The 21,872-nt window shown below is 37.5% G+C and overlaps 1 protein-coding gene across 2 annotated transcripts in view; it reads left to right on the top strand.

The window, feature by feature from the left end:
- The window catches only part of MIB1 (MIB E3 ubiquitin protein ligase 1), an 88,092-nt gene that overhangs the window by 37,178 nt on the left and 29,042 nt on the right, over positions 1–21,872 (top strand). For both annotated transcript variants that reach the window (XM_050915733.1, XM_050915734.1), the window contains exons 12-13: positions 3,092–3,243; positions 21,535–21,667. In XM_050915733.1, the coding sequence (XP_050771690.1) occupies positions 3,092–3,243; positions 21,535–21,667 (285 nt within the window). The remainder of the gene's footprint in view (positions 1–3,091; positions 3,244–21,534; positions 21,668–21,872) is intronic.

Raw genomic sequence — 21,872 nt, 5'->3', positions numbered from 1 at the left:
TTTATCTGCTTCCACCTGGCTTTATAGGTACTGTCTTGACCTTGCTGAGGTTGAGCTGTTACTGGCGAACATCCGTCCAGACCCTATTTAGTATTTGTTGAACAGTAGCTATAATAAGGAGTCTGATGTGTTGAGCCCAATAAAGGGTGACTGTATCATATAACGATGTATGTCATCTAGAGGGACCTTGCCAGGCTTGAGAGGTGGGCCTGTGCGAAATTCATGAAGTTCAAAAAGGCCAAGTGCAAGGTCCTGCACATGGGTCGGGGCAATCCCAAGCACAGATACAGGCTGGGCGATGAGTGGATTGAGAGCAGCCCTGCGGAGAAGGACTTGGGGGTGTTGGTTGACAAGAAGCTCAACATGACCCGGAAATGTGCACTTGCAGCCCAGAAAGCCAATCGCATCCTGGGCTGCATCAAAAGAAGCGTGGCCAGCAGGTCGAGGGAGGTGATTCTGCCCCTCTATTCCGCTCTGGCGAGACCCCACCTGGAGTACTGCGTCCAGCTCTGGAGTCCCCAACGTAAGAAGGACAGGAACCTGTTGGAGCGAGTCTAGAAGAGGGCCACGAAGATGATCAGAGGGCTGGAACACCTATGAAGACAGGCTGAGAGAGTTGGGGTTGTTCAGCATGGAGAAGAGAAGGCTCTAGGGAGACTTTATTGCAGCCTTTCAGTACCTAAAGGGGGCCTACAAGAAAGCTGGAGAGGGACTTTTTACAAGGGCATGTAGTGATAGGACAAGGGGTAATGGCTTTAAACTGAAAGAGGGTGGGTTTAGATTAGATGTAAGGAAGAAGTTCTTCACTGTGAGGGTGGTGAGGCACTGGAACAGGTTGCCCAGAGAAGTTGTGGATGCCCCATCCCTGGAAGTGTTCAAGGCCAGGCTGGATGGGGCTTTGAGCAACCTCTTCTAGTGGAAGGTGTCCCTGCCCACAGCAGGGGAGTTGGAACTAGATGATCTTTAAGGTCCCTTCCAACCCACACTGTTCTATGATTCTATATATGGGTAGCCAAAATGGATGTGTCTCACTTTAAATTATAGAAGTCTGTTTGGATTGAAAAATTCAGTACAAAGATGCTGTGAAACTCCATCTGGAAAATATAATTGTCATTGAAAATAATGAACTTTCAGATCCTGCATGTGTGCTGAGGAACTCCGATGTGCAAATGTGAGTAGGCGATTGATTTGGTGGATGAGGGCACAGGGGAGTCAGACTGAGGCATGACTGGACTTTAACTGGCCATCACTGTACTACTCAAGCCAACTCACTGTGTAAACAGAAACATATGTTAGTCTGTAAACAGTAAATTCAGGAAATATGATCAATTAAACCAAATAAAAGCTACATAATTTAGTTTTCGCAAACTGGTTCAAGTGTTTCCATATTCTGGCACTTCTTGTTTGGCAGTTTTTGATTCTCACTGTAGAGATTGTACGATTTGTTTTCATGTTAGTGTATTGCTAAAATGTTCAGTTCCTGTATTAGTCAGTTTGCAGTTGAGTCAGTGTCAGTGACAGAAGACTTCCTGACTTACATGGTGGTGTGGTTTAACCCCAGCCAGCAACTAAGCACCACGCAGCTGCTCACCCCTTCCCCCTCCCAGTGGGATGGGGAGGAGGATCGGGGAAAAAAAGTAAAACTCATGGGAGGAGGATCGGGGAAAAAAAGTAAAACTCATGGGTTGAGATAAGAACAGTTTAATAACTAAAGTGAAATAAAATATAATACTAACTACTACTAAGAAAAATATAATAATAGTAATGAGAAGGAGTATAACAAAGAGAGAGAAAAATAAAACCCAAGAAAAGACAAGTGATGCACAATGCAATTGCTCACTACCCGCTGACCAATGCCCAAGCAGCGATCCGCCTCTCCCGGCCAACTCCCCCTGGTTTATATAATAAGCATGATGTTCCATGGTATGGAATATCCCTTTGGCTAGTTTGGGTCAACTGTCCTGGCTCTGCGCCCTCCGAGCTTCTTGCACACCTGCTTGCTGGCAGAGCACGGGAAACTGAAAAATCCTTAACTTTGGATAAGCGCTACTTAGCAACAACTACAACATCAGAGTGTTATCAACATTATTCTCACACTAAATCCAAAACACAGCACTGTACCAGCTACTAAGAAAACTAACTCTATCCCAGCCAAAACCAGGACATATGGTGTTAGAATTTTACTGGAAGCATAAATCTAGAGAGTTTGCCTATATAGCAGCAAATAAGCTTAAATGGATGTGTTTTTTCACTGTTAGTCTAGGGCATTCCTTTTCAGTCCAATCATTTGGGTCCTTGAATAAGTAATGTACAAAATACTTCTAGGAATAAAAAGTATCTTTCCCTTATTTGGGATATTTGAAAAATAAAATGTCAAGCTGAAAATATAGATTTCTTGCCTATTCAATTATGCACTGAAATATTTTCATGTACCTTGTGTAATGTAATCTGGTGTTAGCCATGACAAGTTTAAAAGCTTAATATTGCTTATGACATTGGCCTTTGCTTCATGGAAAATGATCTGTTTCAGTTAAAACAACAGATGGGCCCAAGTTTATTACTTGGACTGCATTTTATTTTGACTTGCTTATGCTTTGATTTCACACTGTCTTTTTGGTATTGTCTTTTACATGGTTAATTGCTGGCTCAATCTTAGCCTTCATCAGTCAAAATTCCCTGTCTTCCCTCCGCCTGGCTAGTCTCCTCTATGTTGCATTAATTTTGTTGCTGTCCTTCTATTACTCGTAAATTGTAACTTAGGCATCAACTCCATCTGGATATGTGGCATATAGAGAAGTTAATTGTCTACACCAGTGTCTTCAGTGCTATCAGATGCAAGGCACGCTTGAGTTCTAGTAGTAGTGTAATCATAGAAGACTAGAGCCCAGGGTGGGATAACTCACTGAGGGGTTTGCAAGACCCAGAGCAAGATTAGAAAGTAGCTTGCTCTGAACTCTGCAGTATAGCAACACTTTTAGGTCTGAAGAGCTGTTTTGTGTTTGTGTAGTGAGTTTTCCTAGTGATATTTAAGCATCTTTTTTCTTTAATGTGGATACATTTAAAAATTGATGTAAGCTGTCTCTGGTTTTAGGATTCTGAAGGTGACACTCCACTTCATGATGCAATAAGTAAAAAACGTGATGACATCCTTGCTGTATTGTTAGAAGCTGGAGCAGATGTTACTATCACCAACAACAATGGGTTTAATGCTCTTCACCACGCTGCACTAAGAGGAAACCCTAGGTAAAAATTTGTTTTTAAAGATTATTTTATCATTTGTAAAAGGAAAACAAGTGCATGGGAGTGTAGAATTATGGTATTCTTTCAAAAGATCCTTAAACCTGCATGCAATTATTTCTTAAATTTTGATATTGCTTAGATGTGCGTCTTTCTAATACTTGGGAAGCCATTATTAGAATGAAGCTACTAGTCTGCTCAGTTTAATGTTGTATTCAGGCAACTCTAAATCCCTGGGGAACATCATATGGTGGCTGTAAAATTTTGCCAATAAACGTTTTGATAAATAAGTTGTTAAGCAAGATCTTAAGATAGGATTTGTAAAAATGTATCCCTTCTCGGATATTGGAATTGGGAAAGGGATTTGAATTCTTAAGAAATACGTATTTGTGAATAATTATTAAAGATGCCATGCAGTTATAAAGTGATCTTAGGATTGTTGCATTAAATCGTATTTGTCAGTATAAGAAACATTTAATTTTGTTTTCTTAAAAGTATGTATAGAAGGAATTTCTTATTTTAGCTTTTATATAGCAGCTTATCTGAAAAAGTTAGTTTTAAGGCATAATTTTTTTTGTGCTGGCTGCATACTATACATCTACATTCAATCTTCAGTTAAGATAGCTTTCAAAAACTGTATTGCATAAATAGAACTTAATGGAAAACTTGCTGCGTTGCTGGTTGCTTATTACGTTGATAAATTGTATTCTTCAGAGCTGTCAGTCTAGCAAGACTTCAATATGTTAATCATGGTGGAGAATTTGGTATAGTTTACATGAAATAAGAAATGTGTGTGTTTACTTGTTTACTAAAGTCTGCTACTTTTCAGTTGAGTGAAATTGGACAAATAAGGCTGTATATTAATGTATGGGAATAAAATCTCGGTCAGTCTCTTAGAACATAGCTATCAAGACTAATAGTTAAAAAGTAAACATAAGCATTTATATATGTATGTGGAATGGAATCACACTTCACATAGTAAAAGTAGTGGTTGGAAGTGTTGATAGGAACAATAAATGTGTTTACAGTTTTCTACAGTGCTCATGTCAAGGACCTAGTGAAGGGAGCTTATTTTTGGCATTCAGGAGACAATTCTTTCAAGTCTGACTTGGTAATTTATTCACTTAATGTGAATTCTCCATATTTACATAAGAGCATTAGCCAGGAGTACTCTTTCCTGTCTCCAGTTACCTAGATGGGGTATATTTTATTAGTTTTTTGTTCTGTGATGCTTTCCTTAGGCTCTTGTGAGATGCAGGGAAAGCGTGTGGGGAAAAAAAACTCTTCATAGAGATGCTGAAGATTTTTCTGTGGGTGAATGTTTTAGGAGCTGCAGGCTTTTTCTTTGATGGAGAGATCTAAATTGTAGTTCAGACTGGGTCAGTTTGATGGTTGGCAGAATGTGAGGAGGCATAGTGCAATTTTTCCCAGAGTCCTCTCTCCTTTACAAAAGCTTTTACTGGAAGGATAGGAAAATATTTCCAGTATTAATGATTTGAACCCTGTGTAGGTCCCCCCCATACATGGGTTTTCACTTGCGTCTGAAGCTGTTAGATATCTAAAGCTGTTAGGTATCTACTTTTTTGGTTGCAGTTATATCTGAGCACTTCTGAAGCACGTAAAAAGAGAGAATTTTGTCTCCATCACAGAAGTAGTAGTTTCATTTGTTCACAGTATTAGATATTTTACACATCAGCCTGGGAAGAAATTAATGAAAATAAAACCAAAAGAAATCTATTTTGAAAAATTTCTAACTTTTTTTTTTGTCCTGGCCAAAAAATCATTATAATAATTTGATTCATTTAGGAGTTAAGTTTTATTTTCTTTAAGATTTTATTGACGGTTATTTCATTGTTGATTCTGTAGTTCTGCCACTGGCCTCTTTCTGAATGAAACCAAAGGTTTTATATTTGCCACTTTGTTTTTCTAATCTGATGTAGAACAATGGATATTACTAATCTGTTGAACGCACTAAGCACAAGCTATTTAAAACACTGTTAAAAATAACCACCTGAACTTTAGCTTGTAGCTGGTATGGGTCACAAGCAGTAGATAATATATTCTGCTTGAAACCTTACTTAAGGACCTATCTTTCCTAATCTAAGCTTTCCTGCTCCACCTAAACTGGAGTTTTTGTGGCTTCAAGTTGTGGTGCCTTATATGGAATACAGTGCACTAAATTCCCCTTAAGGTCAAATATATAAATATATAAAGAAATGTTATTTTATAGAAGTTAAACATGTATTAATATATGTATATAAGTGTGTATGTGTGGGTGTATATATCTACATTTATAAAAATAAAATACTTACTATGTATGTAAGTATTGCTAAAGTCCACATCCATTTTTCTAGTTACTGATAATAAAATAAATGCATATGTTAAGTGCGTGGATACCACAATATAGAATTCTTTATAGTTGATATCGAATAGGTATTTGGAACCAATTTCACTTTCAGCGCAAAGCCTATTCTGCTTCTTGCTTGAGTTCTGACCTTTACTAACAGTAGGGAGATAGATCTCCAAGAAAAAAACCCACACAAACTGTGCTGAGGACAATATTTGGAAGTTTTTCAATTTTCATATGAAAATTAATACTTATATTCTATTTTAAACATTTCAATATTAGAGAAATATTATAAGAAAGATAGCAATTTATGTCAAATAGCTTAGATATTTCGCAGCACTTAATCTTCCATGACAGTTTGGCAGTGTTTTCCAGAAGTCAAGGTACAGTGTGTTTTGGAGAGCATCCTATTATTAGTGGAATATTTCTCCTCCTAATAATTTGCTTCTGTTCATACCTTGTGAATTGGTATAGAAACAGAACTTTTGGTTTTCATGCTGATGTGTAATATTGAAATGTAGATTGGACGTTACTCAGTTTATGTTGTAGGTAGCTTTAAACTTGTGCATGGGGGAGAGAGCTAAAAAGAAATTTGAAATGAAGTGTGGGGAAGTTAAGATTTTGTTTAATACTTCGTTTCTTGTTCATGATTAACTGAGTTGGTCATATTAAAGTACATTTATTTTGGACTTTTTTCAAAGTACTGTGAACCTCAAAGCTTGGCAGACTTTGCCTTTTCAGTGTTAATGAGATTTTTTCAGACAGAAAAAAGGAGAGTAAAATTGAAAATACTGTACAGATTGGTTATTTTTTCCATGTTATCAACTCTTGGTTATGTTTGATCTATTTGCATACCTGTGACTTCAGATTTTTTTAGCTGAAGACATGGCTGTGAAGTGTAGGCGTATTTTATATCTGTTGCCCCAGTTAGTTTTAGATTTGCATTGTATCTTGTGAAGAGAACTTTATTCACATTGCAGCTAGCATCTTAAATAGAACCTGCTTTTAGAGCTGACCTGACTTTGCACGTGCATACAACTAGTTCTTCGGAGCAATAAATTCTGCTGGACTTTAAATAAAAAAATGAAAATATTAGGGTAAGATGCAGATTTCATATATTGCTGTCCAATGGCAAGGAGTAAGTCATCTTTATGATCACAGACTAGCGAGTAGGAGATTGTGGTTTAAAATGGAATTATACTTTTTCCCTATGGTTGTCTTATTTAGTAGATCTCTCCTTGTTTTTAGACTTGCAGATGGTTTGAACTGGTTGGCAGTGGAATTTTTAACTGTTTTTAGCGATGTATTTGAGAGTTGGGGTTTCCCACCCATCCTTAGTGTTAATGAGAGTTTCAGGGACTTTTGTGCTGTATTGTCATGGAGGTCCTCTCAGAGACAAGTTGTGAGGTAATTGAAGAGTTGTACAATTATTTTCTAAACCAATAAAAGGGATTTTTTGCTTTCATATTTGCAGTTCGGGCGGTAAGTATAGGTTGAAGCTGAGTGCAAAAAAAGCATGCTCCTAAAACCTCTTATTAAATATTATGTCAGAAAATGCTTTGAAAGACTTTTGTTCCAAGTTGATTTGGAGAAAGAATATGATCTCCATGAGCAGACCTATAATTAGATGGCAGATTAGCCTGTAGCTGTTGGAGGTCAGTGACAAATTTATTATCTTTAAATAGTAAATAATATGCCCAGCATGTGCAAGATGGCCAATACAAGTTACTACCCTGTGGAGTTTCCTCCCTTGTGCAATTAAAAAAAAAGGGGGGGGGGGCATGGGAAGGGAGGTGCCCAGAAAGCAGACTTTCCCTCCATTGCTAGTACTGTTCATAATTCTTTCCTTTTGATTAGATTTTTTTGGTGAGTTCTGTTACAAAGGGCAACATACTTGAGGAAAAATACAAGAGACAATCAATCATTGGAAAATGTGTTTATTTCACTGTTTACCTATCTTCTTTATAAATGTTGTAAGAGATCAGTTTTTGCTGAATGTGGACAGAATATTAAACTTCAATAGCTGTTTATTTACAAATAAACCCTTGAAATTTTGGAATACAGAATTTGCTACACTTTTGTTACCTTCCATCTTCAAGCTGCCTAGAATAATTGAACTCAACTGCAGAGAGGACTGCATAATTACTCTGAGCAGACTTAATGTCCAGTTTTCAAAATATGAGAAATCCTGTAGTGATCAATGCATAGCTACAGCTGGTTGAAGGGGACCAAATCCATTGAAGAGGTGATTTGGTTCCATTTTACCAGCTTTAGCAAAGCATTGGAGTGCAGGAAGGTTATAATTCAGTAACACATTTTTAAATACATGAACAGTTCACAAAGAACACATGGCTCTCTTCTATGTTACACGTTTTGTTTCTAGTCAATGCAGATTTAAATTCCTTCACTAATTTGGAGATGGCAAAATGGAAAGCTATATACCAGAAAGGCCTGTACAGTATCCAGGTTTGTTCCTTCCTCGAGTATTTCCTTGAGGCTCTTTGGATGAGTCTCAAATCAAATTATAGTTGCAGTTTTAACTTTTTTCTGTCTGCAATAATGAAATTCTAGAGTAGTGACCAGAAACTGTAGTCTTACAATTTCTACTCATGTAGAGCTCCCTTGCCTCTTTATGTTAAACTTTACTGGGGAAGAAGGTTTTGGTGTCGTGTCGTGTCCCCCCACCCCCCCATTCATTTTCTGGCAGGTTCCCTTTTGCAGCTGCTTTAATGCTGTAGTTGGTTAGCACAACTATAAATGTGAAGTGCTTTCAATTCCATTGCTATATGTCTGGTTAGTATTAACTTTTTAGGAACAATTATATGATATAGCAGGATAGATTTTTTTTTTTACCTTGATAGTATATGTAAAAACGTTTAATGCCAGAAAAATACAGCTTTTAAAGAATTATCTGGGGTTGCATCTGATTGCTTCTAAATTAAAGTCCTTAATACATTTGTGTACGCTCACGTAGCTTTTTTTATGTCGTATGCTGAATTCTTTTTGAGCTTTGACTGCAGTGGGAAGTAGGGGGCAACCTTAGTTCAAGCCATTCACTAGTAATGAGTATGTCAAGTGTAGTCTACATCTGTTTGTTGCATAGTCTGATGCTGGTGAGAAGATTTATGTAAATGTATTCCCAACACCATGTATCCTAATAGAAGCATAGCAGGTGTGTCACTTGGACTTAAGCATTAAGATGGCTATAAAATTAGTTTCTATTTTTACCAGTTATACAGGAACTGTTTTACAGATACAGCTGCTCATGTGTGCTTTTGGATGGCAATACAGTTTCATGTACTGGCCATATCGGGACAAAAAACGGCTGTGGAAAAAAAGCTGTGTAGCATTTGATAATGTCAGCATCTGTTATCCCTGTCAGTCACACAGTTGAAATGTTTGAGTTACAACTGTGTCAGCAGATGCCCAAAGTTCAACGTGTGCTCAGTTAAAATTGAACAGCTGATCTAAGTGATGGATGTGACATTTCAGAGTGACTGGATATGTATTCTTAGAGATATGCTAACATGAACTAGCAGGAAGCAATGTCAACATATAATTTTAACTTTTGTATCACTCTGAACTGTCATTTTGTTTCAGAATAGCATTGCAATGTTATACAAAGGAGACAAGCAAGAACACAACATGATGAATTGTTACCAAAAACCTTTCAAAATAAATTTAAGCTGTTAAAAAGTTGGTCTCATTATATAGTGGAAGCCAAATCAATTGGTGGTGAGGATGGGAACTCTTCAGGAAAAGAAGTAAATGCTTAGCAATTAACCCCTCTGTAAAGCTGTTGGTAATACCACATTGCTTCTGTGAGCATCATCAAGTTCAGTAGCATTGCTCCATTTAGAAAAGCTACTACAATTCGATTTGTTTCCCACTGTAAACTAGGTTTTAATTTAGATGTTAAGATACTGTAGTCTTCATGCCAAAATATCTGCTCGTAAGAGAAATAGCTTTAAAACAAATATTAATATTTTAGTTAAGAAAATGGTTCTGATAAGGTAATGTTTCTTCTTGTATATATCTTATTCTGTAGTTTCAGGTAATAAAAATAGCAGGCTATGTATAATATTAGCTATTTGAGACTTATGTGAGTATTTAAAAATAAGATTCTCCATCTAAAAATCGTGCATTGCCTTTTTTATTTTTCTTGGTTTTTTTTCTCCCAGACATTTTAGTAAGCACAGGAGTACAGTTAGAATCTTTAATCTGGGCCAAATGTGCCTACTTATCATGGACATATTCTATTTAATAACTGCTTTTAGAAGGCTGCTGTCATGAGTAGGAATGGCTGGATTGGTGAGCTGGGAGGTCTTTCCTTGTATTTGAACTTATTCCTGAGTTTGGTGTTGAGTGTCTTTACTTAGGGATGGTATGTGCTGGTATATTTTAATTAATACCCCTTTTACAACTTGAAACTGTTGCAGAACTGTTTCTCATGTAGGTCTTACAATTTTCTGGATGCTACAAAGTCATATTTTCATGGCCAATTTTCTTAAATTTGGATTTAAAATAAATTCAGCTTATTTGAAAATAGTATTTAAGATAACTTACCTTTTAGGTTGTAGTTGTCATTTGTGTTTTCATTTAGGAATCTGTCAATAGCTTTAATCTGCTGACTAGCAACTGTGGCCTAGAAATCTCTGTATTGTCACTTTCTGTGCATAAACCTGACGCTGCACTTTGTATCGAAGAGCTCAGTGAGCATAATAAGTGCTGATCTGGAGAAAATTCTAACTTAAGTCTCATATATTAAATTGCAGACATTATCACACTCAGTTATTTTGGTTATCCTTTTCTCTAAATCACAGCCTTAATTTCTTAGCTGTTTCTACTTGTCTTAGTTGCAACCTGTAGATTGAAAAGAAGCCATGTTCTACTAATCACAGCCAGTTCTGTGTACTTCAGATGGTAGTATTTAAATTTACATCTACCATGGAATATTTAAGGAGATAGGTTTTGATAATCAGGCTTTTAAGATTAGTTTAGGATCTATTAAGTGAGGAGCATTGGTAATAATAAATTTTGCAGCTATGCTGCAGTCTTAATCGGTGCATTTCAAGGGTTCATTTCCAGCTTTGTTTTGAATTCTTCGTTTACAACTAATGTTCTGCTTATCAGCTGTGAACAATTCTTCCTACCTACTTTTATAGTCACTTAATTTAATGTTTTGTGATTTGTTACTAACAAGTATGAGTTATTTTGGCAATACCAGCTGACCCTTAGCAAGCTAATTTGTCACATGAATGTCATTCAAACAAGAGGGGAAACCTGTTTCTTCCAACAGCTGTTTAGTTTCCTCTTACTGGTCGTTCTGTGCCTGCCAAAAATACATACTTCTTTACATTCCATAGCATTGTATGTTCATATGGGTACATAAAGAAGTATGTACTCTGAGCAGGTACACATAGAGTTGCTTGACTACCTGTCAGATGAACCTGAAAAGTATTTTGCTGCTTTCCGTTGCTGTCATTAGGTAAAACTCAGGCTGACAATTCTTTGGAAGAACAATGTTATGATTGACTGATGGTAGAAAAGAAACTTATTATTCTAACTGAACTTTGCAATGCAATTTACCTGCACAGTGGCTTAAAGCCGGTTATAGTTCATTGTTCTGGGATGGCATGGACATTAGAAGTGCTTTTCCAGATTTTTGCAGCCTCTTGCTGTTCATTCTGTGACCATGTTTGAGTGGAGAGTTGAATCGCTGGTAGTTTTGCAATGTGTTTTCTTGGAATTTGTAGTTGTATTCCACTGTAAAAAGTTCAGCTTTCTCCCAGGTCTTCTAGCAGATTTTCATGCTGGTGTACAGTTTGCATCTAGTGTCCTGAAGGGAAGTATAGACTCATCTAATATAGCAGTTATAAACTTATTTTCCTACCCTCCCCAATCCCACTTCCATGCTTTTTGCATCCCATCCAGTATTCTGCAAACTCTTTGCAGGTTTATACTTATTTCCACTGTAGTTCAGAGTGGTTTAAAAAAAAAACCACAACAGCACATGCCACCAGTGATCCTGCTTATCGTGAAGATGATGACATTGAATTAAGAAAACAACCTCTTAACTGCTGTGACAGGATTTGGATTGTTAGGCCAAAGGTCACATGTGAAAGCTAATACCTATTCAACACTTCTGCAAGCAGCTTTCCTCATTTTTTAAAATTGGCACTCACCTGCTTCAGTCAAAATCTTGTTGGCACTTGAAATATGACAACTAAAAAACCCAAACAAACCCTCAAAGAAACAAACCCCAAGTTTAACCCTGTTTCATCAGACTCGGTGTGCTTTGGTTTGGAATGGTAGTTAAATATTTGATGTACAGTACGGGTTTGACTTCTAAAGGGCTGTCAGATACAGCTTAATTTGTATTTCAGGAGTTGATTGGGGTTACCGTAAAGAGTAAGCTTTGTCTTTACGGCATTAGAAGGTAAATTTGAAATAAGTTTAACAATTAGTAAATGTAATAGTCGTGAGGAAAGCTGAGAGCAGAGGAAGTAAGAATGTCTGCAGCTCATGACAAAAACCTAGTGCAGCTGATAGAGAGCAAATCAGAGTGTAGCAGTAGCTAGCACAGTACTACAAGGAGAAACAGCAATGCAGCATTAGAATCACAGCAGTCACATTCTAGTTTTTAAGTAGGTTGTTTTCATGTACATCTGAGATAAAACACCTTGAAAATTTTGCTTAGACCTACTTGAGAACTCAGCATTGCACTACCACCTTGTTTATTAGATTTTCTTTTTAAAGTTGGTAATTTTTTTAGTTGTGCATAGTAAGATAATATATTTCACTGAAATGAACAATCAGTTAATGGCATTGCAATTTTTGAGTTTATCTTCTTTAAAAAGAATTCTGCCTACCAAGCAAGTTGGGGTTTTTTTGCTATGAAATTTGGACTAATGTTTTCTTTCAACCTGCTCTTTACACTACAAATGCTTGATACTTTATAACACACTCAAAATTAAGCTCTTCCCAGAGTAGAGGGATTAATATAACAATAAAAAAACATTCTAGTAAATAAGATATACATGCAGAAAGTCATAGGCATCCTTTAAACGTGCAGAATAATGCAGGTCTCCTGATGTTCTATTACCTGTAAGCTTAGTATCATGCAGCATTTGCAGTTGGAAGAGAGGTAATGACCTAGAGACACATCAGCAGCAGCCATCTCATCCTGAGTGCTCTCTCACTCTATTCGCTGAATCAGCTCTTCATTACATGGGAGGGGGAGGCAAGGGGGGGCGAATGTCGGTGCGTACAGTACCTCACCACCTTAAATAGATAAAACTTAAAAGAAAAAAAAAAGCATGAAGACGGGTGCCTAATTGGCACCTGCTGCCTTTCTTGGAATGCTAAAATATGGATGATGTTGTATAGAAATTATACCTTATGTCTGCTGGACTGAGAGTTAAGACTCCAAGGATAGATGCTAGGAAGCCAAGGGAAGGTGAACTTAGCCCACTGTCAGATGAAAATAATCACAGGCAAAAAGAAAAATAACCCAACAAAAAACCAAAACCAAGCCCCCGAAAGTTGGAGTCGCTTCCAGAAAAAAAAAAAAAGGCACCAAAAAAAAAAGCGCGATCGTCTCCCCCCTCCCCCGGCAAATATTGGTTTCTTCTAGTTCCTTAGATATTGCACTGCATCTTTTCTTGCTTGAGGTTATGTTTCCAGGCTTAACTGTAGGCAGGTCTGTGTTGAAGCTACTTTCCATCTTCAGAGGTCAAGTCTGCTAGCGAGGTCAGGGCTCCCGCACGCACACTACAGAAGACACTAACCGTATTTCCCACTTAGAGGGCACGAGCAAAACTGTTACGGCTTTATAGGCAGCTAAGCATTTGAAACATGCACTCCCAGGCAAACAGGCTCTCTTGTGCCTCTCTCTTCCCTGACCATATTTAGTCAACCATTGCAAAAAATAGTCTCTCAGCTGTCGATTGTCGATCCGGCAGCGGAGGGAGCCTCTATCCGGCTCTCTGCCTATTGATTGTGCAGCCTGCACTTCCACCGCCGCTTAGCCATTTGTCCCCAGGTTTTTTTAGCACTGCCAAATAAAGCACTCTCTCGTGTTTCCAGTTAGATTTCCCAGGTTTTCACTGAGCTTGCGCTGCTACTAGTAGACCCTGATGAGGTTGTCACTATACTTAGAAACGTTGGGGGGGGGGGGGGGGGAGGCAGCCCTGCTAGTAGCAAGGCAAGGATTTCGCGCAGATATAGAACAATAAATATCCTGCGCTGCCACAGCAGGTTGTGTAACCTGGTTTCTTGATCACTGAAAAATGCCATGAGTAACAACACGCTGTTTAACCTGAGGTCCAAGCGGCCTTGTGTACATCTAGTTGTAAGTTTTCAACTGCAAATCATACTGTTATTTTATAAATAAGAAGTTGGTGTTGATTTGTCGCCCCACATTTCCATATTCAAATCAAGTTAGAAATTATTTGAAAAACAGATACCTTTGCTTTAATTAGTAAATTCATATAATTCTATACTATTATGTTTAATAATTCCATAGTGTTTTGTTTATAATGCTTAGCTATAAAATTACTTAAAAAAAAATTGCACATGTAAATTAGATGCTACTGTTCTTTGAAAAATTTCAAATGTTTTAGAAGAAAAGAATAAAAAAAATCAAGTGAACAGCTCAGTCCATTAATCTGACTTTCACGTGCACAAAATTGGCCTATAACAAGACCAATAACTACACATTCAAAATATGAATAAGAAAATCCCCTTTTCATAGGGAGTATATGCAATGTTTTCTTCAGAAAAGCATAAAGTAACTGAAATTTAGCCATTTAAATACAACACTCAGGAACCCAAATACTTCAAGACTTTCTCTATATTTTTCAGACAAAATTCTTTATGTTGTTCAGGAGCAAGAAGAGTGAAAAAGCTGAAAATCTCTCAATCTAAAATTAAACAAACTTATTAAATGAAAATGTCATCTCTAATGAATATTGATGTAACTAGTAGTTGCTAATATAGTAAAGTTCAGTACTGTGGGGTAGAGTGTGAATTGCAAAGTCCTGAACGGACTATTATCTTGGATTTATATTTTCCTTGCTTCCTCTTTGTGTTGACTTTGTCCTGTGCTTGGTACCTGCTTACCCTGTAACTTCTGTTGCTGTGTAGCTTTCTGGTAAAATTCACATTTTTTCATTTCTTTTTCTTCAGTTTTGTAATCATACACTGAAGACAAAATTGTTGTGTAAGATCTAGGCTAATACAGAATACCTTTTTGTGAATTCCATGTAAATTTATATACCTCATTGTTTCTTTAGTTTCATGTATTGAAACTAAATTGTTTATTGTATATTGCTTGTATATGGAAATCGATTTTTCAAATACCAAGAGATACTTGAAGATCTGAGACACAAAAAGAAGGAAACAGCCTGCCTAGTTAAACTTGTGCCAACTGAGCCATCAGTTAGATATGAAATATTAAACTCTAATTTCAAGATATGGCATGCTCAGTCATACCAGTCTAAGGTATTAATCTATTCTTTGTTACTTGTTCCTGAGGGGTACTTCCTTCTTCATTCTTCCAGCATAACTCCCTGTACTGCACAGCGAGTGTGGTGTGAACCAGATCAGGGAACTGATTTGGCTTGAAGTTGTGTGCTGACGTGCACTTAAGATCATATCGTTGCCAAAAATAGCACTGTCCTGCTCCTGTGTTACTTCTTGCCCTATGTTGGTACAAATATTTCTTTGGCTTCACAGCGAGCAGGCTCAGAGTACTATTCTGTATGAGAAATAATCCAGCAAAAAGGGATGACTTTTTGCATGGTGTGTTAGGACCACTTTTGGGGGGGTTTTTTGAGCAGAGGTGGTAGTCAGTGGACAAGAATAGGATTAGTAAAAAGTAGTCTTGCTTCTATTGTGTTGTAAAACGCATGTCAGACTACATAGCCTTAAAAGAAAGCTTTGCAATGGAAACTGTCTTTAAATCTGATCTGTTCCTTCAACTGTTTGAGGATGTAACAGGAGACAGGTGGACAGGTTTAGCTGAGTCAGGGGTGGGAATAAGCAGACAAGAGGGTGTGTGTGTTGGGGGGGAATACTTCAAGCCAGGATTGCTGTAAAATATCTTCTATTATGAAACCATGTCACACTGAGACAGTGGAAAGCTGACCTGAGGGAGGAGAATGGCAGGAGAGTAGAGAAACTTGTAGTAGAAACTGCACTGAATCATTACAACCCCTAGAGATATGATTCCTGATAAGTTTATGCTGATCTAAGATTTCGCTTCTGGAAAGGGCAGTCTGCCCTCCCTGCAACTCTAGCTTCATCATTTCCTTATTCCTATCGCTTCTAGTGATCGTGAAGTCGCAGGGTAAGTTGGATTATCTCATTGATCTGTCTGAAAACAAACTTGCCGAATCATGAGTCTGGCAGGTTGCTTTACTCCCTAGGCAGTGATGTGTCTGTAGAGCCAACATAATGCAGCAATTGAAGTGCAGGGAAAAGTGGGATTGTGTCTTTCAGTAGCCATTTAAGTTAAATGTGCTTATGCTGATTGTGAAGTAGCCTCTCTGTTTTTTTATGCCTAAGTATCTGTTCTTTAAAAAAAACCCAAACAACCCCCAAAAGGCCAAACAAACAAAACTACCCCGCCACCATCCCACAAAGCCCCAACCTTCCCCATTTAAATCATTCTGCAGTCAAATTGCAGTTGGTAGCAGAGAATCTGCTCTAGTTTTTCTTTACATATATATTTTTTAAACAGGGTGGAAGATACCTTTGCAGTTAAGAATGCTAAATCTGGAATCTTTTCTATACAACGAGGTGCTAGTTTCATCTTGCTACAAGTGCTTTTATCTTGTAGATTTTTCAAATAAATCCATTATTGTATGCAGCATTCTCAGGTAATGCTGATGAGCACCTGTAAAAATTCTATGAGTAAAATACTGCATAAGGAAAGAGATTTTTGTGTAGTTTGATAATGAATAATATACAATATGTTAAAACTTTTGGTCATAACAATGACTTTGGGGGGGTATGTCTAATGTTGGTAACTGGTGTTGAAACGACTGCTCTGTGTGGCGAAAAATGAATTAGTGTGTTCAGATCTGTGATCCGTTTCATTTTGCAAATATACAATTAATGCTGTTGAATTTGCATTCTGCTATTACTTATAATTTGAATACATCATATCTATGTTAAGCCATGGTTCCAGACCCTCTAAAAACCTGAAATTAAAAAAAAAAAAAATTTCACGTGGCAAGGTCAAATTAAAGGTGCATTCATCAGCAGCATTTGCTGTTATTCTTCTACATCTCAAATTAAATGTAACACAGTATAAATGGGTGTTCCTTCTACCAAATCACTTCTAACTATTAAAGCCTGGACTGTAATTTTATGGGGATGAATTATGTGCATTATGGTGGGCTTTATAAGTCACTGTACCCCCAACAGCTGGGCCCCAACAGATACCTTGATCTCAGCCCCCTATACACACATGTGCTTTCTCGTTACCTTTTTCACTGGGCAGGTGTTTAGCTCATATGAAAGAACAACTAGTTTCCTCACTCCCTTCAAAGCTTTACAGACAACTTCCTAAAAAATTTTCATTGAAGTTTTTCTTTTGTTGTTCCATCTAGAAAATTTCAGAACTTGCAAAAGATCATTCAACTGAAAAAGGCCCAAAATCTTTATCAGCTTCCTGCTAATCTGAAAGTACTGCAGACCAACAAATGCCAAAGCTTACCTGTTACAATTTTTTTCATTAGTAATGCTTTAGTAATGATCTTTAAATAGCGATGACATAATTTCAGTGTTTTCATAAGGCTTTTAAGCATCTTATCAATAATCTTTGAAGCTACTCAATTAGCCATGTAATCTGTGCAGTTGAATACACTGAAGATGACAGTGAAGAGTTTTCTTCAGCTGATTTAATGGTCATGGTTACCATTAGATCTGCTGATTTCTTAATCTTTTCAATACAATTACAGAGAAAGTAGTCTGTGGTCTGTTTTAATGTATACAAGATGAAAGCAAGTTTTCAGGACCACATCTGTGGTGTGGTCCTGAAAATGGAGTGGTACAAATCGGCTGCTTCTTTAATACTTTGTGTGGAAAAGTGAATCAAGAATTACTGTGTAATTGGTGTGCAACATCAGTTCACTAATATGACTTTTTATGATACAATGCATGCCTGTTCCAGTGAGAACTGTTCTGAATGGTAGCTACTTAGCTGTCAAAATTTTGGCAGCAGCTCTAGAAAATCCTGCGAAATAGAATAGCTGTAGGAAGGAAGGCTGCAGTGTGAAGGAACAGGATCTTGTGCATTGAAAGAAACTGCCTCTCAGCTAATGAGAAGGAGGATGCAGCCACTGAGCATCATAAAATAATTTGCCATTTGTAGCATATTAATATCTTGCAGAATTTTAAGGTGTCATGTTCATAAAACGATCCTTCCATCCTGCTGTCCAGTAATTTAGCACAGTCTGGAAGAGAGATGTGGTCTCTACTTGCATAGGCAGAAGCAACTGAGGAGTAGTTACTGGCCCTCTGATGCTTCGCTGTGAAAAGTAAGATAAAAATCTATTACGCATAGAAGCTGTTTGTTTGTTTTGTTGGTCCTTCTGTTTTTTCAGTAGGACCAATGCATTTTAAAAGCATCCAAAAATGTAGCAGGCATCTCATTTATATGAAAGCAAGATGCCCTGAAATATTTTACAGTTGAACTTTAGACGAAAATCTTCCTGGTATTTGAGAGCAAACTAAATAGGAAAAGGTTTGAAAGCGGATCTGGTAAGGCTAGCGCTCTTGCAAATATTAGGATGAGTGAAGTTTTTCATAGCATACAAAATATTAAGTCAATTAATTTCTTACTTTTCTTTCAAAGATGAGAGGTGTTAAAGAAATGACAACAATAATGTTTCTGAAGTATATTCACTTCTCGATGCATCTGTTAAAGTGTGTGAATGTACTTTAAATTTTATTTTATTTATCTGGGGAGTTGGCAGTTTCCTTATTTCCTTACTGAAGAAAAGGATCTAAAATATCATCTGAGATGGTTAGGACAGTTCCTTGTTTAGTGACTAGAGCTACTTTGGAGACAAGCTGGCTATAATTAGAGATTTGAGTTTTGGTGCCTTCCTATAGTGTTCCTCAAGTTGTAGTTGCAGTTGTAAAAAAAAAAAAAAAAAAAAAAAAAAAAAAAAAAATTCTTGACCTTGGGTTTTTTCTTAGGTTATTGTTGCCCCACCTTTTACTGGTTGCTTACAGTGGTCATATTGCTTCTGTCAGTCATAAGAACTTTTCAGGTAATTTTTGTTGTGCTTTTTAGATGATCCATAGATAGATATTCTAGAGCTTTATGGAGTCTTTAGAAGCACCGAGCCTGGCAGGTGAAGATAAAGAGCTTACATGACATGATACCCTGTGGGAAGCCACTGTAGAAAGTAGACTGGCTTGTGCTGCTGGTATTGTGTGGTCCTGAGGCATGCTCTGTATCAGCCCAGCTTTCTGAAGAGCTGATAGTGGTGTGCCCGGGTACAGTCCAGATATGATGGGAACCACAGTGCTCCAGACTTGCTCCCTCTCTAAGGCACCTAGAAACAGTTCTGATGTTGCGAACCAGAGACACATTTATATCCTAGGTTTGAAAATACATCACTTAATTACAAAATAAATGATGTTTATCAATGCAAGTAATATTTGTTTATTTTGCCACATTTCATAAAGCTTTGGTAATTTGTGTTTTACCAAATTATATCCTTAATTTTGGAAACTCCTGCATAAGTGAATCTCTCAAAGAATTAATGTTGGTGTTTTGTTTTGTTTTTCCCCCCAATATTCTAGTCTTTTTTCCTAGCACGTGACAGAGCTGTAGAAGGCGTTACAAATAGAAGCTGAGCAATGGTTCACAATGAGCAATGTACAATCTGTTAAGTGTTGTTGTCTTACTTTGCTGTGTTATAAGTGATTTGGACTGTGAGGAAGTGAGAAGCTTAGTCCTGCCAGGAAAACAAAAAGTCCTAGGAGGTTGAGAATGGTTTCTTATTTATTTGCTTACCTCAAGAAAGCTGTGATTATGATGGGAGTCTAAAAAGACTGAGATAACCCACAGACTGCAAATGCATTTGGTTCCTGGCCAAGTGCTTGTGTCCGCTCTGCAGAGGACAAACCTCCAGAGCAGCCTGGCTGTGGATGCCCCACATAACAGTTGGTCATGGGTCTCCTATGGGCCTGTGTGATCCTGTGGCCTGAAGATACAGGTGTTTAGTTGTGGTTCCTTCAGACACTCTGAATCTGGGGAAAAAATTGACTGTTATGCTGCAACTGCCAGGATGGTGTGTTAAGTGTGAAACTGAGGATTTATGTTACGTACTCAGTGCAGTAGCAGGAGAACATGGAGATGCTTAAGAAGTCAGGGTCTGTTAGGATGGCGTCCAAGCAGCGTATAGGAAGGAGTGCACTTTCTTACTGGTACTGTAGTCTGCCTCATGGACTCTTACTTCTGCTTTTCAGGAGGGCTCATTGGAGTGGGCTATCCCCAGAACCACAGCTTTTTGTTTGTTTTTTTTAATAGGAAACTTATTGGCTTACTCTAAAAGAGAGCTTAGGAGTGAATAACACTTATGCAGTGTGGATGTTCAAGGTAACAGATTATTGGAATGAATTAGGAGCTCAATTATTACTTGACAGCGCAGTCATCTTATTGCTGTCTGTTGAGGATATTTTTAAGTAAAAGCTGAGAGGCTCATTTTATGAGGATATTTCTGAGGCTTATTGAGATCCCACGTTTTCAATATCAGGTGGCTAATGAAGAACTGTTTAATTCAATTATAGTGTCTGCCTTGCAAGGCATTCTGTGACTGAGTGGTTCCACTTGCATTAGCTAGTATTACTTGGATTTTAAACTTTGAATTTTGTGAAGAAGCTCTTCTCCTGTAAATAGCATGATGCTTCAACAATAGGGAAAGATCAGATGACAGAAGAGGTTTCCTGGCACAAGATTATAGCAGTTTCTGGTTTTCTGTTTGTCTCTGAGGAACTGTCCTAAGGCAGCTGTATGTGCTGTTTATAAAGATAAGACAATAAGGGAATTAAGTTTGGTTACTTACCTATTCCAAAAGCTAAGTGAAGACACGTGAACTTAAGAAAAGTGTATTTCTGAGAGAATACAAGATCGAGCAATTTGTTTATCTAGCGTTGTGTTATTAATACCCTTAACACTGCAGTCTTTGGACTTCATGGATTTCAGTCTGCTTTAATACTCTAGTAGTCACGTTGCTTTTCCCCACCCTTGAATTTGAGTTGTAAGATAATAAATCCCCTTCCTTTGGTAGGCATCTTGGTAAGCACATACAGAAATGGGGTGGAGAACTAGACACTGCCATGGTATGTTATGCTCAGCCACTATCTGTTATGAAAATATTCCACTAATATTCGCTTTACAGTTTCAGCATTTGTTTTGTCTGTGCCTAAGAGGTCTTACTCCAGTTTTATCTCAGAAATTGGAAGTCTTAACTGTTACAGCCCATGGCATCAGTTTATAAAGTGATGATTTTAAAGAAATCTAATGTAGTGGAACTTGCTCATTAAATAATTAAGTAAAGGATGCTATAAGGATTTTGAGGGAGAGCAATTCTGTCTATGTTTCAGAATTTGTGTGAATACTTTTTTTAAGGTAGTTTTTACTGCTAGATAACTTTCTTCTGAAAAAAATCTAATTTCCACACTCTGTTTTGGGTATTGTATGGTTTGTTTGTATGCTTTAACTAGAAAGAACTGAACATGAAATTATTGTGCTTTGGAACTGTCAGTATAGCTTTTCACCCACTTTCTCTTTTTGTGAAAATACTAATGTTATTTTAGCTGCTACTACTTTGTAGTTCTGAGAATGAATATTTTACTGTTGTCCCGTTGTCGTTCAACAAATACATTATGGGTGCATTTATGCCATCTCTGCGTGTTTATTTCAGTGCAATGCGTGTATTGTTGTCCAAGTTACCACGACCATGGATTGTTGATGAGAAAAAAGATGATGGTTACACTGCCTTGCATCTGGCAGCTCTCAATAATCATGTGGAAGTGGCTGAACTTTTAGTGCATCAGGTAGGACTCTTTTCTCAGGAGGATTTAAATGTCACACTTCAGTTAACCATCTGATATGAAAATAGTTTGCTTCTTTACGCCTGCAATCGCAATGCAGAAGCAATGGAGCAGGGAAGGACACGTGGTGAGCTCTAAAGGTCAAACTTGCCTTTGAGATCATTACAGTGGCCTAATGGTGCAGAGGGACTGAAAAATTTGATACCTA

The sequence above is a fragment of the Gymnogyps californianus genome, chromosome 2 (genome assembly GCF_018139145.2).
Source record: "Gymnogyps californianus isolate 813 chromosome 2, ASM1813914v2, whole genome shotgun sequence".
Taxonomy (NCBI): domain Eukaryota; kingdom Metazoa; phylum Chordata; class Aves; order Accipitriformes; family Cathartidae; genus Gymnogyps; species Gymnogyps californianus.
The sequence above is the reverse complement of the archived record's forward strand: the minus strand, read 5'-3'. Positions and strand labels throughout refer to the sequence as shown.